The sequence below is a fragment of the Garra rufa genome, chromosome 8, assembly GCF_049309525.1.
Source record: "Garra rufa chromosome 8, GarRuf1.0, whole genome shotgun sequence".
Classification (NCBI taxonomy): Eukaryota; Metazoa; Chordata; class Actinopteri; order Cypriniformes; family Cyprinidae; genus Garra; species Garra rufa.
This window is the reverse complement of record NC_133368.1, coordinates 16,440,224-16,465,004: the sequence shown is the minus strand read 5'-3', so window position 1 is coordinate 16,465,004 and position 24,781 is coordinate 16,440,224. Positions and strand designations below refer to the sequence as shown.

The 24,781-nt window shown below is 34.2% G+C and overlaps 2 protein-coding genes across 2 annotated transcripts in view; both read left to right on the top strand.

Annotated features, from left to right (window-relative positions):
- Positions 1 to 12,838, top strand: part of rapgef4a (Rap guanine nucleotide exchange factor 4a) — a 100,523-nt gene extending 87,685 nt beyond the window's left edge. Inside the window, exons 22-30 of the mRNA XM_073845249.1 lie at positions 1,922 to 2,019; positions 2,143 to 2,268; positions 2,452 to 2,630; positions 5,616 to 5,706; positions 5,812 to 5,862; positions 5,958 to 6,045; positions 9,620 to 9,684; positions 9,768 to 9,822; positions 9,921 to 12,838. Coding sequence (XP_073701350.1) covers positions 1,922 to 2,019; positions 2,143 to 2,268; positions 2,452 to 2,630; positions 5,616 to 5,706; positions 5,812 to 5,862; positions 5,958 to 6,045; positions 9,620 to 9,684; positions 9,768 to 9,822; positions 9,921 to 10,051 — 884 coding nt within the window. The 3' untranslated portion in view covers positions 10,052 to 12,838. The remainder of the gene's footprint in view (positions 1 to 1,921; positions 2,020 to 2,142; positions 2,269 to 2,451; positions 2,631 to 5,615; positions 5,707 to 5,811; positions 5,863 to 5,957; positions 6,046 to 9,619; positions 9,685 to 9,767; positions 9,823 to 9,920) is intronic.
- A 4,522-nt stretch (positions 12,839 to 17,360) lies between these two features.
- Positions 17,361 to 24,781, top strand: part of map3k20a (mitogen-activated protein kinase kinase kinase 20a) — a 53,080-nt gene continuing 45,659 nt past the window's right edge. The window contains exons 1-2 of the mRNA XM_073845033.1: positions 17,361 to 17,494; positions 24,486 to 24,676. Of these exons, the coding sequence (XP_073701134.1) occupies positions 24,518 to 24,676 (159 nt within the window). The 5' untranslated portion in view covers positions 17,361 to 17,494; positions 24,486 to 24,517. The remainder of the gene's footprint in view (positions 17,495 to 24,485; positions 24,677 to 24,781) is intronic.

The following is a 24,781-nucleotide window of genomic DNA, read 5'->3' as shown; positions in this document are numbered from 1 at the left end:
ATCCACAGGTGTGTTTTTTTGTTTAGTGATAGTGATGGAGGTGTGTACATTTTTCTTATTTTGCCTTAATGTCAGGGAGTAAAAACTTTTTGAATTTGAAGATCAGGGTAAATTTTACTTATTTTGTCTTCTGGGAAACATGCAACTATGTTCTGTAGCCTCTGAAAGGAAGTACTAAAGGAAAAATATGATATTAGGGCAAAATATGTCAAATGTACACATTCTGTTCAAAAGTTTTCACCCCCTGGCTCTTAATGCATGCTTTTTCCTTCTGGAGCATCAGTGAGCATTTGAACCTTCTGTAATAGTTGCCTCAGTTGTCCTCAGTGTGAAAAGATGGATCTCAAAATCATGCAGTCATTGTTGGAAAGGGTTCAAATACACAAAAATGCTGGAAAACCAAAGAATTTGTGGGACCTGAAGGATTTTTCTGAAGAACAGCAGGCAGTTTAACTGTTCAGGACAAACAAGGGACTATCACTAAACAAAAAACAGCTGTGGATCATTGAGGTAACAACACAGTATTAAGAATCAAGTGTATGTAAACTTTTGAACAGGGTCATTTTAATAAATTCAACTATTATTTTCTCTTGTGGACTATATGTAAATGTCTTTTATGTGAAATATCTTATTCAGGTCAGTACTAAACAAACAATAACATGCATTTTGTATGATACAAACTGTGATTATATAGTTTCGTAATTACTTCTAAAGTTCCTAATTACTTAAAGGTTAAAATGTACTGCCAAATGTACTGACAATATTCAGCCAAAAAACTGAAATACACTTAGCACCACATGAACCTGATGTCAACTTAACCTAAAGTGGCATTACGGGTGTGTCTTTGTATATTAGATGTGGTATTTAAAGGTTAAGAAAGTGCTTTGTGTTTGTGTGTAGGGTTTCAAAAATGTGTAAAATTTCCAGTAAATTTTGGAAACTTTCCAGAAATTTTGGAAACTTTCTGGGATTTTTTGGAACCTTCCTGGGATTTTTAGAAATTTACTGGCCCTATTTGTATGTGTGTTTTGGTTGAGTGAGTTTGTTTCTTCATAAGAACAGATTTGAAGAAATTTAGCATTGCATCACTTGCTCACCAATGGATCCTCTGCGTCAGAATGAGAGTCCAAACATCTGATAAAAACATCACAATAATCCACAAGTAATCCACACTACTCCAGTCCATTAATTATTGTCTTGTTAAGAAAAAAGTTGCTTGTTTATAATAAAACAAATCCATCACTAAGGTGTTTTAACTTTACACTGTTGCTTCTGTCCAAAATACCAGTCAATAATCCATAATAATACTTTCTCCAGTGAAAAAGTCCATCTCCTGTTGTCCTCTCACATCAAAATCCACCTACATGTTTGTTTTTTAACTGCTTTTTGCTTGTAAACAGTGCTTGATCTGTGAATATTTCTCTCCTGATTCAGACAAAATTTCTTTCTCAATGGAGAAATGTAAAGCTCAGTAAAGCAAAAGTTTTAAGTAAAAAAAAAACATCTAAGTGATGAATTTGTTTCTTACAAACATGCAGCTTTTTGGTTTATAATACATTAATTGATGGTCTAAAGTGGTGTTGATTACTTGTGGATTATTGTGATGTTTTTATGTTTGGATTCATTCTGACGGCACCCATTCACTCCAGAGGATCCACTGGTGAGCAAATGATGTAATGCTGAATTTCTCCAAATCTGTTCCCATGAATAAACAAACTCTGAGTGTGAGGACATTTTCAGCAAATTTCCATTTTCGGGTGGACTATTCCTTTTAACTTGTTTGCTTTTTGACATGTAAATATTGCAAAAATGCTTAGTTATTTTTAATAAGTAACTTGACTGTTTAGTCATTTGAGAAGCAGCTGATAACTGACATCTTTAAAAGCGGATTGACTGATGACTGTGTGTTTGTGTTTCCCAGATAAAGAGCTTCTAAAGCCATCAGATGTGTCCATCTTCTCATCACTGAGTATTAATGGCCGTCTGTTTGTCTGCCCGAGGGACCAGATTGACTCTTTGGTGTGTAAGAGCCCCCAGAGACTGCATTTAAAACACACACCGGTTATAAACACACAGGATCAAACATACATTAACTAACTGATTGGCTGATTAACTGATCAATCGATCGACTCGTTCATGTAGATTCCGCTGCCGGAGCAGGAAGGGCCGTCTGCAGGCTCCATGTCCACGTTTGAGCTCATGAGCTCTAAAGATCTGGCTCATCAGATGACGCTCTATGACTGGGAGCTCTTCGACTGTGTACATGAGGTATGAACAAAATTCAAAATTGCACCCAAAAATGAACATCCTGAGAGTTTAATTCATCTTCGAAACACAAATCAAGATATTTTGAATGAAACCTAAAAAATTTTTTGCATACATTTATATTACATTTTATTAACCACCAGTTCCAATACAGTTCTAGTAATTCTTTCTGTATTTGTGTTTTAGCATGAGCTGATTTACCACACGTTTGGCCGTCAGCATTTCAAGAAGACCACAGCTAATCTGGATCTGTTCCTGCGGCGGTTTAATGAGGTTCAGCTGTGGGTGGTCACAGAAGTTTGTTTGTGTCCCACGCTCAGTAAACGAGTCCAACTTCTCAAGAAGTTTATCAAGATCGCGGCACAGTGAGTCTGCAGTTCACTCATAAACATGTGATGTGTATGTGTGGGTGACAAATCATTTTGTTCAGTAATGTGTTAATGATATTAATGTACTGTATGTACACATCTCGTCCCTTGTGAAATAAAAGTACACTTTAGTATACTTTTTCTTATTATGGAAATAATACTCTAAAACAGGGATCATCAAATCTGGACCTCGAGATCCATTTTCCTGCAGAGTTTAGCTCTTACCCTAATCAAACACACCTGAGCATGCTAATCAAGGTCTTCAGGATCATTAGAGAATAACAGGTAGGTGAGTGTGATCAGGGTTGGAGCTAAACTCTGCAGCGCATTGGACCTCCAGGGTAAGATTTGGGGAACCCTGCTCTAAAAGAATATACTTAAGTGCAAACTCAATGTAATGTTTTTGGCTTGTTATGCTGGCTTGAAAAGTAGATTTAATAGGGTCCAGTCAGAAGGTTTTAAGTTTGTAGTAGTTAAGTGGTAGTTTCAACTTTCAATAGATAGATAGATACAGTTTAGGTCAAAAGTTTTCATACACCTTGCAGAATCTGCAAAATGTTAATTATTTTACCAAAATAAGAGGGATCGTACAAAATGCATGTTATATTTTTTTTTTATTTACTGACCTGAGTAAGATATTTCACATAAAAAATGTTTACATACCGTCCACAAGAGAAAATAATAGTTGAATTTATAAAAAATTGACATATACGTTTACATACGTTTGATTCTTAGTACTGTGTTGTTACCTGGTATTTTTTTTGTGATAGTTGTTCATGAATCCCTTTTTTGTCCTGAATAGTTAAACTGCCCTGTGACGGAGACTCAGGCTGATTGGGATCCATTTGCAGCTTTATTAGATACTCCAAAAGAATAGTCAAACAGGCGTGGGTCAAACAACAGTAGATGCAACAACGCAGACAGATCATAAATCGTAACTGTAGGACAGACGTGAAATCAGGGCAGGGGGCAGGCAGACAGAGAGATAATCCAGATAAACAAAGCACAAGGTCGAAAGGCAGGCAGAAATGGGTCAGAGATGATAAACAGTCCAGGTAAATAAACCAACAAGACAGGATACAGGGAAAACCACTCAGAATTGTCAGCACGGCAAAACAAGACTTTGCGAGGAGAGGTAGGAAAAGCTGGTTTAAATAGTCCTTGATGATGAGTGACACCTGTGAAGGTGATCAGTCCCAGGCATGGGGATTGTGGGAAATGGAGTTCAAAATGAGTTAGTAATCGGGAGATGGTTCCCGCTGGTGGTGATCGGAGGGAACCACAGAGGCTGTATTTGTGACATGCTCGCTGTTCTTCAGAAAAATCCTTTCTGATTTAAAGTTACTTTTATTCGACCAGCAAGTTTTTTTTTAAATTAGAAATGACACAGACATCTCCCAGAACATAATAAGACGATGTACAAGAGGCATCATTGTGGAAAAAATTATTACTCATCTTTTATTTACATTTGAACAAAAAGTGGCATGTCCAAAATTATTCATACCCTTCTCAATAATCAATAGAAAAGCCTTTATTGGCTATTACAGCAATCAAACGCTTCCTATAATTGCTGACTATCTTTTTGCATGTCTCCACTGGTATTTTTGCCCATTCATCCTTAGCGTGAGCTCCAACTCTTTCAGGTTGGAGGGTCTCCTTGCCATCACCCTGATCTTTAGCTCCCTCCACAGATTCTCAATTGGATTTAAGTCAGGACTCTGGCTGGGCCACTGTAAAACGCTAATGTTTTTGTCTGCTAATCATTTCTTCACCACTTTTGCTATGTGTTTTGGGTCGTTGTTGTGCTGAAATGTCCCCTGGTGCCCAAGGCCAAACTTCTCTGCAGACTGCCTGATGTTGTTGTTGAGAATTTAGATGTATTGCTCCTTTTTAATGGTGCTGTTTACTGTGATTAGGTTCACTGGTCCACCGGCTGAAAAACACCCCCCCAAAACATTAGGTTTCCATCACCATGTTTGACAGTGGAGATGGTGTTCTTAGGGTTGAAGGCTTCTCCTTTTTTACGCCAAATGAAGGCTACATCATTGTGGCCAAACAATTCAATTTTGTTTCATCTGACCATAAAACAGAGGACCAGGACCAAGTCTTCTTCTTGAGCATTTGTAAAGGCCAAGCGGGCTTTTGTGTGCCTTATCTGGAGAAGTGGTGTCCTCCTTGGTCTGCGTCCGTGGAACCCAGTGGTGTGCAGTGTCCGTTGGACTGTCTGCCTTGAGATGTTGCCACCAGCAGAGCCCAGATTCATCAGGATGGCCTTGGTGGTGATCCTTGGATTGTTTTTTACCTCTCTCATTATCCTCCGGGCCAGCACAGGTGCCACTTTTGGCTTCCGACCACGTCCTCTGAGATTTTTCACAGTGTGGAATGTCTTGTATTTTTTAATACTACTTTGCACTGTAGCCACTGGAACTTCAAAACATTTAGATATGGTCTTATAGCCCTTTCCTGACTTGTGAGCAGCCACAATGCGCAGCCGCAGGTCCTCAGTGAGCTCCTTTGTCTTAGCCATGACTGTCCACAAACCAACAGCAGAGAGAGCTTCTGTTTTTTACCTGTTGAGTTGATTAAAACAGCTGTTCCCAATGAATCAGGGTAATTGGGATGCTTTAGAACAGCTTGGACTATTTGGAATGGTATAGAACTTTGGATTTTCCCATAGACTGGGACAGTTTGCAAAGGGTATGATTAATTTTGGGCATGCCACTTTTGTTCAAATGTAAATAAAAGCTGAGAAATGTTTTTTTTCCTCAATGATGCCTCTTGTACATCGTCTTATTATCTTTTGGGAGAAGCCTGTGTCATTTCTGGTCAAAAGAAAAGCTTGCTGGTTGAATAAAAGTAACTTTAAGTCAGAATTTGCCAGGGGTATGAATAATTTTGGGCTTGACTGTAGATGCAGCGATGGATATAGATATAGATAGAGATTGCTCTTCTTTAAACAGTGTGTGTTTGCTCTTTTTTAAGCTGTAAAGAGTTTAAGAACTTGAACTCATTCTTTGCCATTATCATGGGCCTGGGAAACCCTGCGGTTTGTCGGCTCAGTCAGACATGGGAGGTGAGCGTGAACCACACACACGCACACATACACATAATAGACATTGGCATGACTGACTGCTTAGTTCCACGTTTAACTCTGATTCTCTAATGTGCTTTCTCACAGAAACTGCCCAGCAAGTTTAAGAAGTTTTATGGAGAGTTTGAAAACCTGATGGTGAGTTCAACATGGTATGATAGATCTTAATGTATCACCTAATATTAAAGGTACTTCAAGACGATTTCAGAGATCTGTTGTCTTTCTCATTGCAGGATCCCTCCAGAAATCACAGAGCGTATCGACTTACAGTGGCCAAGTTAGAGCCACCTATCATTCCTTTCATGCCTTTATTAATTAAAGGTGAGCTTTAATCACATCGTCATGATCTTTATTAGTAGCATTTTCCACATTTTTGAATAATATTAATATATCACCTGGAAGTATGAGAACTGCTCTAGTACTGTATATTTAAAACAAGAAGAAATTCATCCAGAGAGGCACAATAGATATTTGTCTGCAAAAATGTTTAATTAATTCAATGTGACAGACCTAAATGTTCTTTGTTAGTTGCATTCTCCACATTTTTTATATATATTTAAATATAAATATAAAAAAAAAACGTTTTATAAATGAATTGCAACACATCTTTGCGTCTTATTAGTAGTATTTTCCACATTTTTAAGTCTATTTAATACATAAATGGGCTTATTAATAATAACATGTTTTATTAATTAATGGTTAAATTTCATTTATGGTCAAAATGTAAATTTATAAATAATACCATCATGATTGTATAGTTTTAATATTTTTAAAAATGAAATTAATTTAATAAAATATTATATGTGACCCTGGACCACAAAACCAGTCATAAGGTTAAATTTTACAAAACTGAGATTTATACATCATATGAATGCTCAATAAATAAGCTTTCTATTGATGTATGTTTTGTTAGGATAGGACAATATTTGGCTGAGATACATCTATTTGAAGATCTGGAATCTGAGGATGCAAAAAAATCGAAATACTGAGAAAATCACCTTTAAAGTTGTCCAAATTAAGTTCTTAACAATGCATATTACTAATCAAAAATTACATTTTGATATATTTATAGTAGGAATTTTACAAAAAATCTTCATGAAACATGATCTTTACTTAGTTTCCTAATGATTTTTGGCATAAAAGAAAAATCAATAATTTTGACCCATACAATGTATTTTTGGCTATTGCTACAAATATACCCCAGCGACTTAAGACTGGTTTTGTGGTCCAGGGTCACATATATAATAAATATAGCATCTATGTATGGTCTTATTAGTACCTGGATTTATTAATAAAAAAACATGTTCTATTAATTAATGGTTACATTCTAGTTATGGTCAAAGTGTACATTTATAAATGATACTATAATGATTAATTGTTAAATTTGTAAAAATTAAATTTAAAATGTACTTTTTATTTTGTAAGGTTTGTTTTTTTAATAATTGTTTAAGTAAATATTTATAACTAATATTCTGATATGTAATAAAATATTATATATAATAAATATAGCATCTATGTATGGTCTTATTAGTAGCATTTTTCACATTTTTTTATTTATTTGAATTAATACATTTATTTATTAATAAAACATGTTTTTTAATAATTAATGGTTCATTTTCAGTTATGATCAAAATGTAAATTTGTAAATAATGCTATAATGATTGTATAGTTTTTATTTTATTTATTAATTTTTAATTAAATTTAAAATGTACTTTTTATTTTATAAAGTTTTTTATAATTATTCAAATAAAGATTTACGGTAACACTTTACAATAAGGGTCATTATTTAAACATTAGCTAATGTATTAACTAACATGAATTAACCATGAGCAATACATTTGTTACTGTATTTACTAATCTTTATTAACATTAGTTAACGGAAATACAGTTGTTCATTGTTTGTTCATGTTAGTTCACACTGCATTAACTAATGTTAACAAAATTTTAATAATGTATTAGTAAATGTTGAAATTAACATTAACAAAGATTAATAAATGCTGTATAAGTCCAGTTCATTATTAGTTCATGTTAACTAATATAGTTATCTAATGTTAACTAATGAACCTTATTGTAAAGTGTTACCAGATTTACTAACTAATATTCTGATATGTTATAAAATATTTTATATAAGAAATATTGCATCTATTTAGGTCTCATTAGTAGCATTTTCCACATTTTGAATTTATTTTGATTCATAAATTGATGTATTAGTAAAATAATAAATCCATTTATTAAGTTATAATAATGAATGATTACATTACAATATAATAATGAATGATTACATACATATTACAAATATTTAGAACTAATATTCTGATATATAATAAAATATTATATACAATAATTTTTTTATTATTTACAGTCTTATTAGTAGCATTTATAAATAATTCCATAATGATTGTATATTTTTTATTTTATTTATTTTTTATTAAATGTACTTTTTTATAATTATTTAAAGAAACATTTATAACTAATATTGTGATATGTAATCAGATATTATATATAATAAATAGTGCATCTATTTATGGTCTCATTAGCAGCATTTTCCACATTTTTTATTTATTTTAATTCATAAATTAATTTATTAGTAAAATAATAAATCCATTTATTAAGTTTTAATAATTAATGTTTACATTTCAGTTAAAATGTAAAAAATGTAATTTTTATTTTGTAAGATTTATTTTAATCATTATTCAAGTAATAAAATGTAATAAAATATGTAATAAAATATTATATATAATAAATATAGCATCTATTTATGGCCTTATTAGTATCATTTTCTACATTCATTCATTTTAATTAATAAATAAATTGATTAATAAAACATGTTTTATTCATTAATGGTTAAATTTAATCTATCTATCTATCTATCTATCTATCTATCTATCTATCTATCTATCTATCTATCTATCTATCTATCTATCTATATTATTATTATTATTTTTTTTTTTTACACATTTGATTAAAAATGTACTTTTTTATTTTGTACGGTTTATTTGAATAATTATTCAAGTAAATACTTATAACTAATATTCTGATATGTAATAAAATATTTTATATAATAAGTATTGCATCTATTTATAGTCTTATTAGTAGCATTTTCCACATTTTAATTTGTTTTAATTCATACCTGGATTTGTTAATAAAAAATATGTTTTATTATTAACGGTTAAATTTCAGTTGTGGTCAAAATGTAAATTCATATTTTTAAAAATTAAATAAAAAATGTACTTTTTATTTTGTAAGGTTTATTTTAATAATTATTCAAGAAAATATATATAACTAATATTCTGATGTGTAATAAAATACTTAATATAATAAATACTACATATATTTATGGTCTTATTAGTAGCATTTTCCACATTAATTCATTTTAATTTATAAATAGATTTATTAATAAAACGTGTTTTATTCATTAATGGTAAAATTTCAGTTATTTATCATTATTCATTTAGTAATGATTGCATATTTTTACATTTAAAAATGTACTTTTTATTTTGTAAGGTTTGTTTTAATAATTATTCAAGTATATATATGTATAATTAATATTCTGACGTAATAAAATATTGTATATAATAAATATTGAATCTATTCAAATATATACAGTATGTTCATTTAAGACAATACTAATGATTTCTAATCATCATAACAATAATTATTTTGTTAAGTATACAACAAAATGAGTCACAATAAATTAATTAGCACTACATAAATAGCATTATGTGCACAATCAAAACAGGTTACAGTAACTTATGAATTCTGATGAAATTAAGAATCAAAATACTCATTTAATTGAAACCACAAAATGTTGTGAACTGTATATTTTTATTATGAAACAGAAAGATGCCGATTTGATCATCGCTAAAACATCTAACATTCATTTTTGCGCTTTCAGACATGACTTTCACACATGAGGGTAACAAGACGTTTACTGACAGATTGGTGAACTTTGAGAAAATGGTAAGTTTACAAAAAATCAATTTCACCATCTCTTGAGATCGTTTTAAATGGGATTTGTTTAATATTTCTTGTGTGTTTTCCAGAGAATGATTGCAAACACAGTCAGAATCATGAGATACTGCCGGAGTCAGCCCTTCAGTAAGACACAAACATAAACCTAACATCAAAATCATGTTTAAGTTCATCTGATTCAGCTAAACTCATTGTGCATTGCTCTCTCTTTTTCATCTCTACAGATCAAGAAGCACCACAGGTGACTGGTAAAAGCCATCAGGATGTGCGGAGCTATGTGCGTCACATTAGCGTGATTGACAACCAGCGTACCCTATCACAGCTGTCCCACAGGCTGGAGCCGCGCCGGACCTGATTCACGCCCATCAAAGCTGCTTTACCTCTGCCAGTCAATAAGCTAGCTGTATAGAAACAGAAGCCTTCCTCCGCCGCAGCATATGCACAGTACAGTCAGACATGCCTGGGCACAAGGGCTTTCGTTTCTTTGGCTGGTTGTGTGAAAGTGTGGCTTCGTTTCAGTGTACGGCTGTAGGATCTTCAGACCTCTGTTTGTGACCTTTCTTATGTTCTGCCACGGATGAGATGTTCCCCTTTCATTCAGATTTTATTTGTAAGAGATCGACACCTAACATTAGAGTTTGGATCATGAGTTTCTTTCAGAGATTTTGTCCTGAGGAAGCTTTTGGAGACTCTTTTTATATCATTTGAAGGAGCGTGTTGAGTTTATGTTGATCTTAAAAATATAGTTTAAAAATTTGGGGTCAGTAAGATATATATATATATATATATATATATTTTTTTTTTTTTTTTTTTTTTTAAATGAATACTCTGCAAAGATGCATTAAATTGATCAAAAGTGACAGTGAAGATATTTATAATGTTATTTTAATATTTAATATTTATATTATAAAGATTAATATTTCAAATAAAAGCTGTTTCTTTGAACTTTCTATTCATCAAATTCTTATAAAGAATGTATAGTTTAAATAAAATATTATCAACATTGATTATTTTTAGTACTTTCAAATTGATTAATCGTGATTAATCGCATCCAAAATGAAAGTTTTTGTTAACGTAACGTGTTATATATATACATAACACACACACACACACACACACACACACACACACACACACACACACACACACACACAGTTATTTTTGATGCGATTAATTGCGATTAATCAATTTGACAGCACTAATGATTATATAAAAATATAAATGTGTGTGTGTGTGTGTGTGTGTGTGTATATATATATATATACAGGTCCTTCTCAAAAATTATCATATTGTGATAAAGTTCATTATTTACTGTAATGTACTGATAAACATTAGACTTTCATATATTTTAGATTCATTACACACAACTGAAGTAGTTCAAGCCTTTTATTGTTTTAATATTGATGATTTTGGCATACAGCTCATGAAAACCCAAAATTCCTATCTCAAAAAATTAGCATATTTCATCCGACCAATAAAATAAAAGTGTTTTTAATACTAAAAAAGTCAACCTTCAAATAATTATGTTCAGTTATGCACTCAATACTTGGTCGAGAATCCTTTTGCAGAAATGACTGCTTCAATGCGGCGTGGCATGGAGGCAATCAGCCTGTGGCACTGCTGAGGTGTTATGGAGGCCCAGGATGCTTCGATAGCGGCCTTAAGCTCATCCAGAGTGTTGGGTCTTGCAACTCTCAACTTTCTCTTCACAATATCCCACAGATTCTTTATGGGGTTCAGGTCAGGAGAGTTGGCAGGCCAATTGAGCTCAGTAATACCATGGTCAGTAAACCATTTACCAGTGGTTTTGGCACTGTGAGCAGGTGCCAGGTTGTGCTGAAAAATGAAATCATCTCCATAAAGCTTTTCAGCAGATGGAAGCATGAAGTGCTCCAAAATCTCCTGATAGCTAGCTGCATTGACCCTGCCCTTGATAAAACACAGTGGACCAACACCAGCAGCTGACATGGCACCCCAGACCATCACTGACTGTGGGTACTTGACGCATTGTGGCATTTCCCTCTCCCCAGTCTTCCTCCAGACTCTGGCACCTTGATTTCCGAATGACATGCAAAATTTGCTTTCATCCGAAAAAAGTACTTTGGACCACTGAGCAACAGTCCAGTGCTGCTTCTCTGTAGCCCAGGTCAGGCGCTTCTGCCGCTGTTTCTGGTTCAAAAGTGGCTTGACCTGGCGCCTGTACACGGTGGCTCTGGATGTTTCTACTCCAGACTCAGTCCACTGCTTCCGCAGGTCCCCCAAGGTCTGGAATCGGTCCTTCTCCACAATCTTCCTCAGGGTCCGGTCACCTCTTCTCGTTGTGCAGCGTTTTCTACCACACTTTTTCCTTCCCACAGACTTCCCACTGAGGTGCCTTGATACAGCACTCTGGGAACAGCCTATTCGTTCAGAAATATCTTTCTGTGTCTTACCCTCTTGCTTGAGGGTGTCAATGATGGCCTTCTGGACAGCAGTCAGGTCGGCAGTCTTATCCATGATTGCGGTTTTGAGTAATGAACCAGGCTGGGAGTTTTTAAAAGCCTCAGGAATCTTTTGCAGGTGTTTAGAGTTAATTAGTTGATTCAGATGATTAGGTTAATAGCTCGTTTAGAGAACCTTTTCATGATATGCTAATTTTTTGAGATTTGTATTTTGGGATTTCATGAGCTGTATGCCAAAATCATCAATATTAAAACAATAAAAGGCTTGAACTACTTCAGTTGTGTGTAATTAATCTAAAATATATGAAAGTCTAATGTTTATCAGTACATTACAGAAAATAATGAACTTTATCACAATATGCTAATTTTTTGAGAAGGACCTGTATATATATATATATAAATTAAATATTAAATATCTATATTCTATATATAAATTACCAGCCCCATATTTTTAAATGATAGTGTATATTAGTCATCTCAAGCATTTTGGATTTCCTTTCAACTTTTTTTTTTTTAATTAAGTTTTGGACTGGATGTAAATTTAATTCAGATATTTATATCATTTTAAGCATGAAGGAAAAAAATCCCTAAATGGTGAAATGAGAACATATGAGCACATTTCGAAAGCCTATTGGTGGCTTGTCTGCAAAATTTATACCTCTGTGTGTATTGTGTAAATAAAACTGTCATAAAATGACATGTTACAGACACATCAATGTCTTTTTTTAATTCAGAATTATGTATTGTTATTTTTGATTTAAGTTTGTTCAGCTTAAGAACAGATTGTTTTAGTAAACAGGTGAAAAAAATATTTATTACATGCTTATTATTATACATTTTGATTCAAAATTATTTTAATATGTTTATATGTTATAAGAAATCAATATCTGTCGTATCAATTAATTACAATTAATCACATCCAAAATAACAGTTTTTGTTTATATATGTCTGTGTATATTTATTATGTATATATAAAGACATACAAAATACAAAATATTTGAAAATATTTACATGTGTTTATTTATAAACGTGTATTTATATATACACAATAAATACACAGTGCACACACATATGTTACGTAAACAAACTTTTATATTGGATCCAATTAATCGCAATTAATCGATGGCACTATTGACTTTATATTTACATTTTTTGAGTGGCAAATCAGCATATTAGAATGATAATAGAAGGATCATGTGAATAATATTTTACAAAATTGCTGTTTAATTTATTTTTAAATCAAATGAATGCAGCCTTGGTGAGTATAATAACTTTTTTATTCATAATTATGTATTGTCATTTTTTATTTAAATTTGTTCATCTTAAGGCAGGACACTGCAGGTGAACAGGATAAAAAATGAACTAATAGTTATCTTACTTACCCAGTTGATTGATTACATTGATAATTGCAAACATTTTTTTTCTAATACAAGTTTTCTAAAATGTTAGGTTTAAATATGCAAATAAGCATTATTAAATGAAATATGCACTAATTTGCATACATTTCTAGTACAAAAATCTGAATATTGGATGAAGTCAATTTCAAAAAAATTTTTTTTTTTTTTTTTGACAAATTAGAGTCAAATGTTTTTACAGAGGGAATTTTGGGTATCTCATATTGTCACTCCATAACTAAAAAAAAAAAAAAACACACTTAGAACAGACAGAAACCAATGTATTTTTTTACCATTTTGGGTTGAATAAAATGTATAAAATCAAGCAAATTATAAATGAACAAATCCCTCTGTAAAAACCTTCCAGATATAGACAGGAATAAAAATGTCAAGTTTGGTGTGTGTGAGTGCTACTGAAGTGGAGATTTACGGCTCAGTGCAGGAGAAAAAAAAACTCATTTTGAGAAAATGGCCTTTAAAAATATGCATTGTAATTGAAATCTATTGACATAAATAGATAAAGTTCTATAAAAGAAACACTTAAGTGTCTTTTCGGTGTTTTGTTTTCACTAGTCTGGAAAAAAAAAAAAAAAAAAACACTAGGAAAAACCAAAAAGCTCAAAATCTCAAACTTAACAGGACAGTGTTTTTGCCTTCAGTGTCTCCCTTTAAGAACAGATTTTTTTTAGTAAACAGGTGAAAAATGTATCACATACTTATTAAATTCTAAGATTAATACATTTTGATCATACACACATTTTTATATATAATAGATTACAAATTATTTTAATATTTATATGTTTTAAGAAATCACTATACCGTCAAATCGATTAATAGCGATTAATCACATCCAAAATAAGAGTTTTCGTTAATGTAATATGTCTATGTATACTGTGTATATTTATTATGTATTGTCACGGGTGGGAAGGAAGACAGGACAGAAAACTCACTGTTTAGCCCCGGAGGGTGGATTTATTAACAAACGTGTGAGCAAAAGTGAAAGTGTTGGCCGTTGGCTGAGTGAAGCTCGTGACAGTCGGTGCTCTCAGTCCTCGTGCTCGGTGCAGATCCAGTGAAAAGTGCGGGGGAATCAGTCTTCAGCTGCTGTCTATGAGAGAGGAGAGAAACCATTAGTGTCACCGCTCTTTTGGAGATCGTTCTCAACTGAGTCAGCCGGCACGCGGCTTATAAAGACGCCGGCTGATGAGATGCAGCTGAGACTGATTCCAGCGTGATGAGCGTGAGGGCGTGGATCTCGTTGGTTTCCAGGGCGACGCTGCTAACTGTGCGGGACGCTCGTCACAGTATATATAAAGACATGCATATAGACCATTTCAAGCGCTATTCGGCGGCTTAAGGAAGTGACGTCGTTGGTCCCAGGACGTTTCCGGTTAGTGATCCAGCGCATTCAAAACAATGGCGAGAAGCGCTTTATGAACAGTGGGATTGCGGTCATATATATACAAACATCCTGCTTAATTGTCTAAATTAAAATTAGATCCTTGTCGTTCGGTGGTTGTGTGCTCCCTCTGGGGCGGTACTAACATTCTGAGACGTGTTTAACGGTAGATTTCAGCGAAACGTACCCGTGTTGCGGCAGTGAAGGAGAAGGCTGGATAACAAGCAACTCTAGGATATACAGCGCACATTTCGATTCAGGCAAGTAAATATCGTTTTTAATTAATCGGTTTATTTGTATATCTTTACGTTAACTCTTCAAGTATGATGCTGCATAATTTAAAGTAGCATTTTGTCATTGTTTACATATGCATCTAGCTTTCGTGTGTAACGTTAATGAAAAAAGGCAAGTTTTTTATTTCTGTTTTATTATTATAACCCAAGTGTTATGTGGGTTAAATTCATATTAGTCGTCTAGTTATTTTGTCAGTTGACAAATGCAGTGAGTAACATGAAAGTACGTGAATGTCATATTGTGTAACAGTTAACGGCAGTAGTTTACAAAACGTAATGTTTATGGTAAATATTATTTTCCATCACATAAGCTTTGGTAATGTTAATTCCAAGATGTACTTACGTATTAAGCAATAATAGCATTATTATTTTTTTATATTGTGCATTATATTAAATAATTGTTTTTCTACTTTTATCCTTATATAATGTAAACACAATTTATACAGGTGATTTCTAATATCATTTGTTTCTTAATCTAGGAAGCATTTTGATGTAAGCAGTTGTAAATATGCAGCAGGGTCACTAAATCTGACAATACAGTGTAATACTGAAATTTGTTAGCTCCCTGTAATTCCCATAGAATTGGTTAAATGTTATATACATTTTCATAATGATGGCTAATATCCTTTGTTTTGTTTTCTAGAAAGTATTCTAAACTGATGTAAACAGTTGCAGAAATACAGAAGGGTCACCAAATCTGAGAAGGCAGTGTAAGGAGAGCCATCATCTGTAGACACCCAAGGACAGCTGATCATCCTGCAGTGACAAACCACATCTGACCATATCAACACCCAGATGTGATTGAGAACTTGAGTGTAGTATTCAGTAATTTAGTGTAGTACTTCAAGCGACTGATGACCAGGCCAGATACAGACTGCTGCTTTTGATATTTGTTCCCCCTTTGTACTCCATTTCAGTTCAAATGTTGTTTCAGTTGTTGTTTCATTTGTTGAAGCATTTTATGTTCATACAAATATTTACATATCAATACATGTGCTGGAAATAAAAACAGTTGAAAGTGAGAGAACGCTTTTTGTTTATATACAGTACTGGTCAAAAGTTTGGACAAAGTAGTTTTTTATGTTTTTGAAATAAGTATTTTATGTTTATTAACATGATTAATTATTTAAATGATTTCTATTATAAAAAATATGTTGTGCAAAGCTGAATTAGCATCAGCCTTTACATTACACCAGTATTCATTTTCACATGAATATATATAAAATTTGTGTGGGTGTGAACAGTAAATACGTGCATAAAAACATATATGAATGCTTTATGTGTGTGTGTTTGTGTGTGCGTTTATCTGCAGATATACAGGTTTATGTAAAACACGTTAGCCAGCATTGAATTGCGACGATCTTGTTTATTTGTGATCACATGATGACTCGGAGCATTCATACCCTCCACTTGCACTGTTCCACAGCAACAAACTTGACCAAACTAACGTTGAACACATGTTAGCATCGAGCGCTTAGTTTAATAGCATACATTTAGCGTTGTTTGGAACGATATGTATTGTGAAAAGTAATGTACTAATGAAAACAAATATTTAAACAGAAATACAGACTGACCACGCAATGCAAGTAAATTAATCACGAACAACCTCCGGATATCTTGGGAACAAAACATGAAGTAAGTTGCACTGCTTGCTTCAGACTGATGACATCCATTGTACGAATAAATGTTCACAATATTTCCGTTCATGTGATATGCTTTTAGCAATCTCCCGTGTACACGCACGCAGCATCGATTAGTTAATGAGCAGCTTTTTTACCTTAACTAGCTTTTTCGCTAGATTTTAAAAGAATGTGTTCGTATTGACAGATCGGAGAAATAGCGCTACCGGAAATGTTTCAGGACCGGACATGCGCAGTAACGTTCCAACGCGCTTGTTATTGTTTACATCCTTGAAATGGTCTATATATATATATATATATATATATATATATATATATATATATATATATATATAAAGTCGTTTTTAAATGACATACTTTTTAATAAATCGTGTGCAGGATTGGTGTGTACTGTGTAACTATCATTTTACCCAGTGTTTTGTATTGTTGTCCGCTGGGTGTCCCTGTTTCTCTCCTGTTCTGCTGCGTCAAGTCTGATGTTGGCATCTCTGATCAGGAAGTTGTTGTAACACGTGAAATCACCGAACCGGACACTGGAAATATCTGACACTGAGTCACAAGTCAAAGCAAGATCTTCTTGACTGTCGTCCATATCTCTCGGGAAGACTGACAGCAGCATACAGGAGTGCGGGTACGTGTGTGTGTTTGTCTCATAATGTTACAGTATAATAATAATCAGCACTGTGTGTGTGTGTGTGTGTGTGTGTGTGTGTGTGTGTGTGTGTGTGTGTGTGTGTGTGTGTGTGTGTGTGTGTGTGTGTGTGTGTGTGTGTGTGTGCTGCTGGATGACAGCTAGCGTGGTGTGGAACGGGAGCTCATGTTTTTTTGGGATCTGTCTGAACCTGTTCCTGGTCATCCCGCATCACAGGCAGGGAGAGCTTACGAGGAAATACTCCGGATATGATCACTTATTAATAATGAGCTGTAACTATGCATAAAATTCATATAAATCATCTCACGTGTGGTTTAAGAGCAAGGTTTAGGTTTAAGATTTTGCTACAATAATATTGACAAGTTCATATCGTTTCCATTTCATATAACTGTTAGTGTTTATGTTGTATAATATAATTTACACAAATACTATGCTGCCATGTGCGGTGGATACTACTTTGATATTCATCTTTTGCTTCAAGGTTCATCAAACATGTTCTTACAAGGTAATTACAATGTAATAATGCGTTTATGATTTGTAAGAAGGGGGATAGCTTTGTTACATCACTTTATATTGTTTCAGATGAGTTTTAGTTGATTTGTGTTGATGTGAGGTGAAAATCATTCTGCAGTTTACTGTATGCTACATTGTGTGGAAAACAGGCCTTCCCAGATGAAGAAAAATACTAACTATTCTGCCACTTTTACTTTCTGTTCCCTCTACGGAGACCGCGTGCTGAGATATGAATAGAGGAAAGCTGCTATCATCCTATTGGTTCATAATTCAGTGAGGAAATGGAGCGTATAAGACTCAACTAAAAAGTGTCTTGACGCTTAAGGCATACTTAAAATGCGCTAATGTCATTGCGTTAGATATAAAACAGTCAGCGAATGTCATTTCTTTTAAAGAAAAATAACACAATTAGACTTTTCAAGGAAAAATGCAGCAGTTAGAAAACATGCAAAAAAAGAAAAAGAAAAAAGCTGACAAATAATATTGTAATCACTGTTGTTTGATCAGCATCTGCACATTTAATGTGATTGTCTACACCTGTGGTTTAGTAACTTGAAGAGAAGTGACTTCATACATCTACTAAAAATAACCAAAACACCAGCTCATAAAAGACACTGAGCAACAATTAGGAAGGGAGACAAAGACCCTTGTGAAAAAGAAGTTTGCTTAATTGTTTTGAATGTGCGCTTGTAGAGTCTTACAAATCCTAAAAGTATATTTTACAAAAATTCGTTGCAGAGAATATAATATTAATGAAATAAAAGGACAATAGACTAAATGGGAGACACTATCATGGCTGTTTCTTAACACACTTAAGTGCACTTTGTAAAAATGTTGAATTAGAAGCTAAAATTATACTTTAAAGCTATATTAAAAATATTTTGTCGTGCTTTAAAGAAGTGCACTTATTTTGATGTGTTGACTAACATGCTAAAGCACATGTAAAGCACTTGATTATCATTTTAACTGCAGTGTTTTATTCAATAGTACAGTTATGTACTATTTATTTTTTAAGGTACTACAGGGTTTCCGCTGGGCATTAAAAAGCGTTAAAAGTCATTAAATTGATTTTGCGAAAATTAAGGCCTTAAATGGCATTAAAAAGCATTAAATTGTTTTATACAGGCATTAAAACTTTAGATAGTAACTTTAGATTAGCCTGTATAATTAATAACTTTGATTCACTGTCGCAAAATATGATAAACATGGAACCAGTTTGCTAATTGCTTCTGGCCGGTCCAAAATTGTGTGACACAGATTTTTTAAGAGCGGACAGTTTTAGCCTCTAAGAGTTCGAAGTTTCTGAATTTTTTTCTGTTCAGACTTGATATTTGACATTTTGAAATCTGCAAATAAACGCTGACATTTTAAGTTGTCTCCTGAATCTGATACATTTCTAATTATGTTCAGCATGTTCTTTGTTGCCTCATTGTAAGGCCGCATGAAAAAATAACACAGCCGTGTTAGTTATTGGTTGCATATGGCATTAAAAATGTTAAAAATGGCATTAAAAAGGGCATTAAAAGGCATTAAATAAGATTTGAAAATCCTGCAGAAACCCTGTATTACAAGACATTTTAACAGAAATGTCATTAGAAATGTCATTAAAGGTTTTTAGCTGAATTTTGTCAGTACATGCAGCAATAGTTTAACCGTATTTCAAAGACAACGGAATTCTGAATTTGCATATAAATATGTACTTAAGTCTTACTTAAAGGAGTAGTTCACTTTCAGAACAAAAATGTATAGAAAATGTACTCACCCCCTTGTCATTCAAGATGTTCATGTCTTTCTTTCTTCAGTCATAAGAAAATTATGTTTTTTGAATAAAACATTTCAGGATTTCTCTTCATATAATGGGCCTCTATGGTGCCCTTGTTAGTTTGAATTTCCAAAATGCAGCTTTAAAGGGCTCTAAATGATCACAGCCGAGGAAAGAAAGGTCTTATCTAGCTTTCTAAATTACAGTTTATATACCTTTTAACCTCAAATGCTTGTCTTGTCTAGCTCTGTGTGTACTCTGTGTAGAGATTAAAAAGTATATAAATTGTAAATGCTTTTAGAAAATAACCGATAGTTCCGCGAGATAAGACCCTTCTTCCTCGGCTGGGATCATTTAGAGCCATTTGAAGCTGCATTTAAACTGCATTTTGGAAGTTCAAACTTTGGGGCACCATAGAAGTCCATTATATGGAGAAAAATCCTGAAATGTTTTCCTCAAAAAACATAATTTCTACGACTGAAAAAAGAAAGACATCTTGGATGACAAGGGGGTAAGTACATTATCTGTCATTTTTGGTTCTGAAAGTGAACTACTCTTTTAAGTGGGTCAGAAAACACTCTAAATTTCAGCTGAATGCACAAACTGCTAACATGCCAACAGTTAATTTTCCAAAAAACTCTTTTATGTACTTAAATTCACTCTTAATCATATTCTTTTGAAGAATATTATTTCGGTAACAAGTGCTCTTTTTAAAAAATATTATAAAGTCTAGCGAAGAAAACCTCCTGCAGCATTTGATGACACTTGCATTGATATTTTGTATCAAAATCAATGAAATTCCCAACAATTTTGGAGCTGCTGTATTTATACAAATGTGATTGTCCAGTGTCCACTAGAGTCTCTTTCTGTTCTGTGAGTGCGCATGTGGATGTACTCAGCACCAGTGGATCTGCATCCTGCATTGCTAAATATAACACAAATCGGCCCAAAGCGCCCAAGTGCTGTGGCGTCCCTCTGTGAGAATGGAGCTTAAACCCGCTGCACATCCCAGCAGTCCAGCCCTCCAGAATCCATAATTACAGCGGTGGAAACCAGAAACTAACGAACAATACACCAGCAACAATTTCCTCTGTCTTTTTCAGCTCAGAACAAGATGCATTTATAATTTGTAAGCATCACAAACCCAGGGAGATACTTTGGGATGTTTGTCTGTGACTGATATTTTTACAGACAAATATGTTTGTGTTTGTATTGATTTGTATTCATTTTGAATGTTTAGGTGGCTAAGATTTGTGAGTTGTGATTTGTAAGGAGTTGTGGGTGGTTTCTAGAGCATTGCCGGGGTGTTTGAGAGGTTGGCATTTTGCTGTGCAGTTGGTTATTACAAAGGATTTTTAAAAGCGTACTTAAGTGTGTTATAGAGAGTTCACCCAAAAATGAAAATTAGCCCATTATTTACTCACCCTCAAGGCATCCTAGGTATATGACTTCCTTCTTTCTGACAAATGCAATCAGAGTTATATTAAAAATTCTTCTAGCTCTTCCGAGTAGTAGAATGGCAATGGGAAGGTATTTCTTTTCAACAGTTCAAAACAAGTCCAATAAAGCACATCCATCCATAATAAAAAGTGCCTCACTTCCTGTGCTTCCACGTTCGTCACATCTCACTGTCCTACATCATCCGCCTGGAGCAGCTTCACAAGCATAAACTAGAGAAAAGTAATTATCATGCTTTAAATATGGATATTTTCTTACAAAAACGCATCAGTTTGCTACAGGAGGCCTTTATTCACCCCTGGAGCCATGTGAGGCACTTTTTATTATGGATGGATGCACTTTATTGGACTTGTTTTGGACTGTTGATAAGAAACACCGCCAATTCCCATTATAAAGCTTAGAAGAGCCAAAACAATTTTTAATATAACTCTGAAAGGGTTTGGTCTGAAAGAAGGAAGTCATATACACCTAGGATGCCTCGAGGGTGAGTAAATAATGGGCTAATTTTCATTTTTGGTTAAACTAACCCTTTAGGAAACATGTAAGTGAACTCTAAGTACACTTAAGTGGCCTTTTAGGTCATTAATATTATATTGTATGTATTTTTAAAATAAAAATCTACTTTTAAGATTTAAAGTACATTACATGTGCACATTCAATACAATTAAGCGAACTTTGGTTTTTACAGGGGGTGCCTGCTGATATGATTTACACTAGTAGTAGTCAGCTGTCAGCTGATTCTAGATCAGTGTGAGTGTATGGATGAGTTCATGTCGTGTGGTCTGATTGCAGATATGAGGAATTCCCTGTAAAACATTGACAAGGAAGGGAAATATTAGTGCAGAGAGGCAGAAGGTGGGCATCAACAGTAGGGATTGTCCACTTGTTGATCATACACCAAATTTCTTGCTTATCAACTTGCATGAACTGAACCTTGTTGTTATGAATTCTGCTGATTTAAAGGAATAGTTCACAAAATGAAGATCTGCTGCAAATCTATGGTACCATTTCATATCAACAGTCAAGGAAAAGATGGCTATCTTTGAACATCTACACAAAAGCCATAGTATTGAACTTACAGTACGTCATATGGATATTGTATGTATACTCTCACAGTTTAAGTGCTTCTGTTATAGAACCGTTGAAGAATGTCTAATCAAAATAACAAAATAGTTTAGTGTCAAACCGAGCAAAAGCCAGTGCTTCATCCAGGGGATCTCGTATCATTATCACATACGCCGGATGTGTCGCATTCAGTTCAAATGGCGGTCTACAACAGTTTATTTAATCACCAAACGGACATAAGTTCACTTCAAGAGTGATCAAAAAGCGACATAGATGACATAGTTTGGGGTTTAAAACAACAGAGCAAACGGAAAGAGCAAAACCAATACATCGGTCAACCTCTAATTAAGAGGTGTTTAAGCATGTAACGCTGAAACCCTATAATTGTAATTGTTAGAATGGTCACAGTCACAGCGATCCCCACATAAAACTGGTCATCCAGACCAAAATGTAAGGCAAAGAGACTTTAAACGTGGAGAGATGGTAGTACTCACACCACCGACAACGTCACCAAGGCTCACCCCAATCAACCTGATGGGTGAATATCAATAATTATCAAAAAAGTAGAACTTTCAACTCACCGTCACAAAGGGATGCCAAAAAATTCGAAAGGGACAGGGCCACTTTAGTAAAATGCCTATAATTGCTAAAGTTCTAAACAAATATGTGGGTGGATTTTGATGTGAGAGGACAACAGGGGATGGACTTTATCACTGGAGGAAGCATTGTTATGGATGATGGTCTCATATTTTGGCCAGAAGCGATGGTTTGAAGATAAAATGCCTTAAATGACTAGTTCACTTCCAGAACAAAAATGTACAGATCATTTACTCAACCCTTTGTCATCCAAAATGTTCATGTCTTTCTATCTTCAGTTGTGAAGAAATTATGTTTCTTGAGGAAAACATCTCAGGAATTATCTCAATATAGTGGACTTCAGTGGTGCCCCCAAGTTTGAACTTCAAAAATGCATTTTAAATGCAGCTTTAAAGGGCTCTAAAGGATCCCAGCCGAGGATCTAGCAAAATGATCTGACATATGACTGTGTAGTCTCTGTGTAATCCGGGTCAATACAGTTAGGGTATGTCGAAAAATATCGTTTTCTTCTTCAACTTCAAAATTGCCTTACATTGCTGTTTTACCCTTTTTTTTTATAAAGGGCATTTGATCTTCTTTGCATGTTCACGTTGTAAACACTGGTTCGGTACTTCTGCAGCGATGTAGGATGATTTTGAAGTTGGGGAAGAAGACGAGACATACCTGTCTTGAACGGAAATACATTCATGCAGACAGACAAGACGAGCATTTGAGGTTAAAAAGTATATAAATTGTCAGATTGTTTCGAAAATGACTGTTCGTTTTGCTACATAAGACCCTTCTTCTTTGACTGGGATCACTTAGAACCCTTTGAAGCTGCATTTAAACTGCATTTTAGAAGTTCAAACTTGGGGGCACCATAGAAGTCCATTATACAGAGAGAAATCCTAATAAGTTTTCCTCAAGAAACATAATTTCTTATCGACTGAAGAAAGAAAGACATGAACATCTTGGATGACAAAAGGGTGAGTAAATCTGTACATTTTTGTTCTGGAAGTGAACTACTCCTTTAATGATGGATTTGTTTTTTTTACAAACACACAGCTTTTTGCTTAATTAGACATTAACTGATGTATTATTGTGGATTATTGTGATGGTTTTATCAACTGTTTGGACTCATTCTGACGGCACCCATTCACTACATAAGATTCATTGGTGAGCGAATAATGTAATGCTACATCGGTCCAAATCTGTTCTGATGAAGAAACAAACTCATCTACATCTCAGATGGTCTGAAGATTAGTAAATTTTCATTTTTGGGTGAACAATTCCTTTAAATATGTAATAGTGTTAAACTTACCCAGCACAACCACAAACACACACAGCATCAAACATTACATTCACACCAGCCTGACACTTAAGCAAAACTTGTTAGAGTGAGTGGATTCTGTCTGACAGCTCGCTCTGTGTGTGTGTGTGTGTGTGTGTGTGTGTGTGTGTGTGTGTGTGTGTGTGTGTTCAGCGGAGTAGAAGTGAGCAGTTCTCTCAGTGGCAGATCAAATCACAACATCTCTCCTCTGAGGAGCCTCGTCCCTCGTTCTCGTCTCATCCTCTTCTCTTTTCTCCGTTCTTCAGGAGAGAAGCGTGTTTCTAAGTGCCATTATGCCATGGCATCTCTGGGCGCCTCCTTTGTGCAAATCAAATTCGATGACATCCTCTTCTACGAGAACTGCGGCGGCGGGAGTTTCGGGAGTGTGTATCGTGCCCGCTGGCTCTCGCAGGACAAAGAGGTGGCGGTGAAAAAGCTTCTGAAGATTGAAAAAGAGGTGGGAGTGAGAGTCGCCCGAGCTTTTCATACACACGCTTTAATTGTCAGTGTGATAATCATTTTAATTGCCTCTCTGTGTGTCGACTCCAGTCCGAGCAGCGCG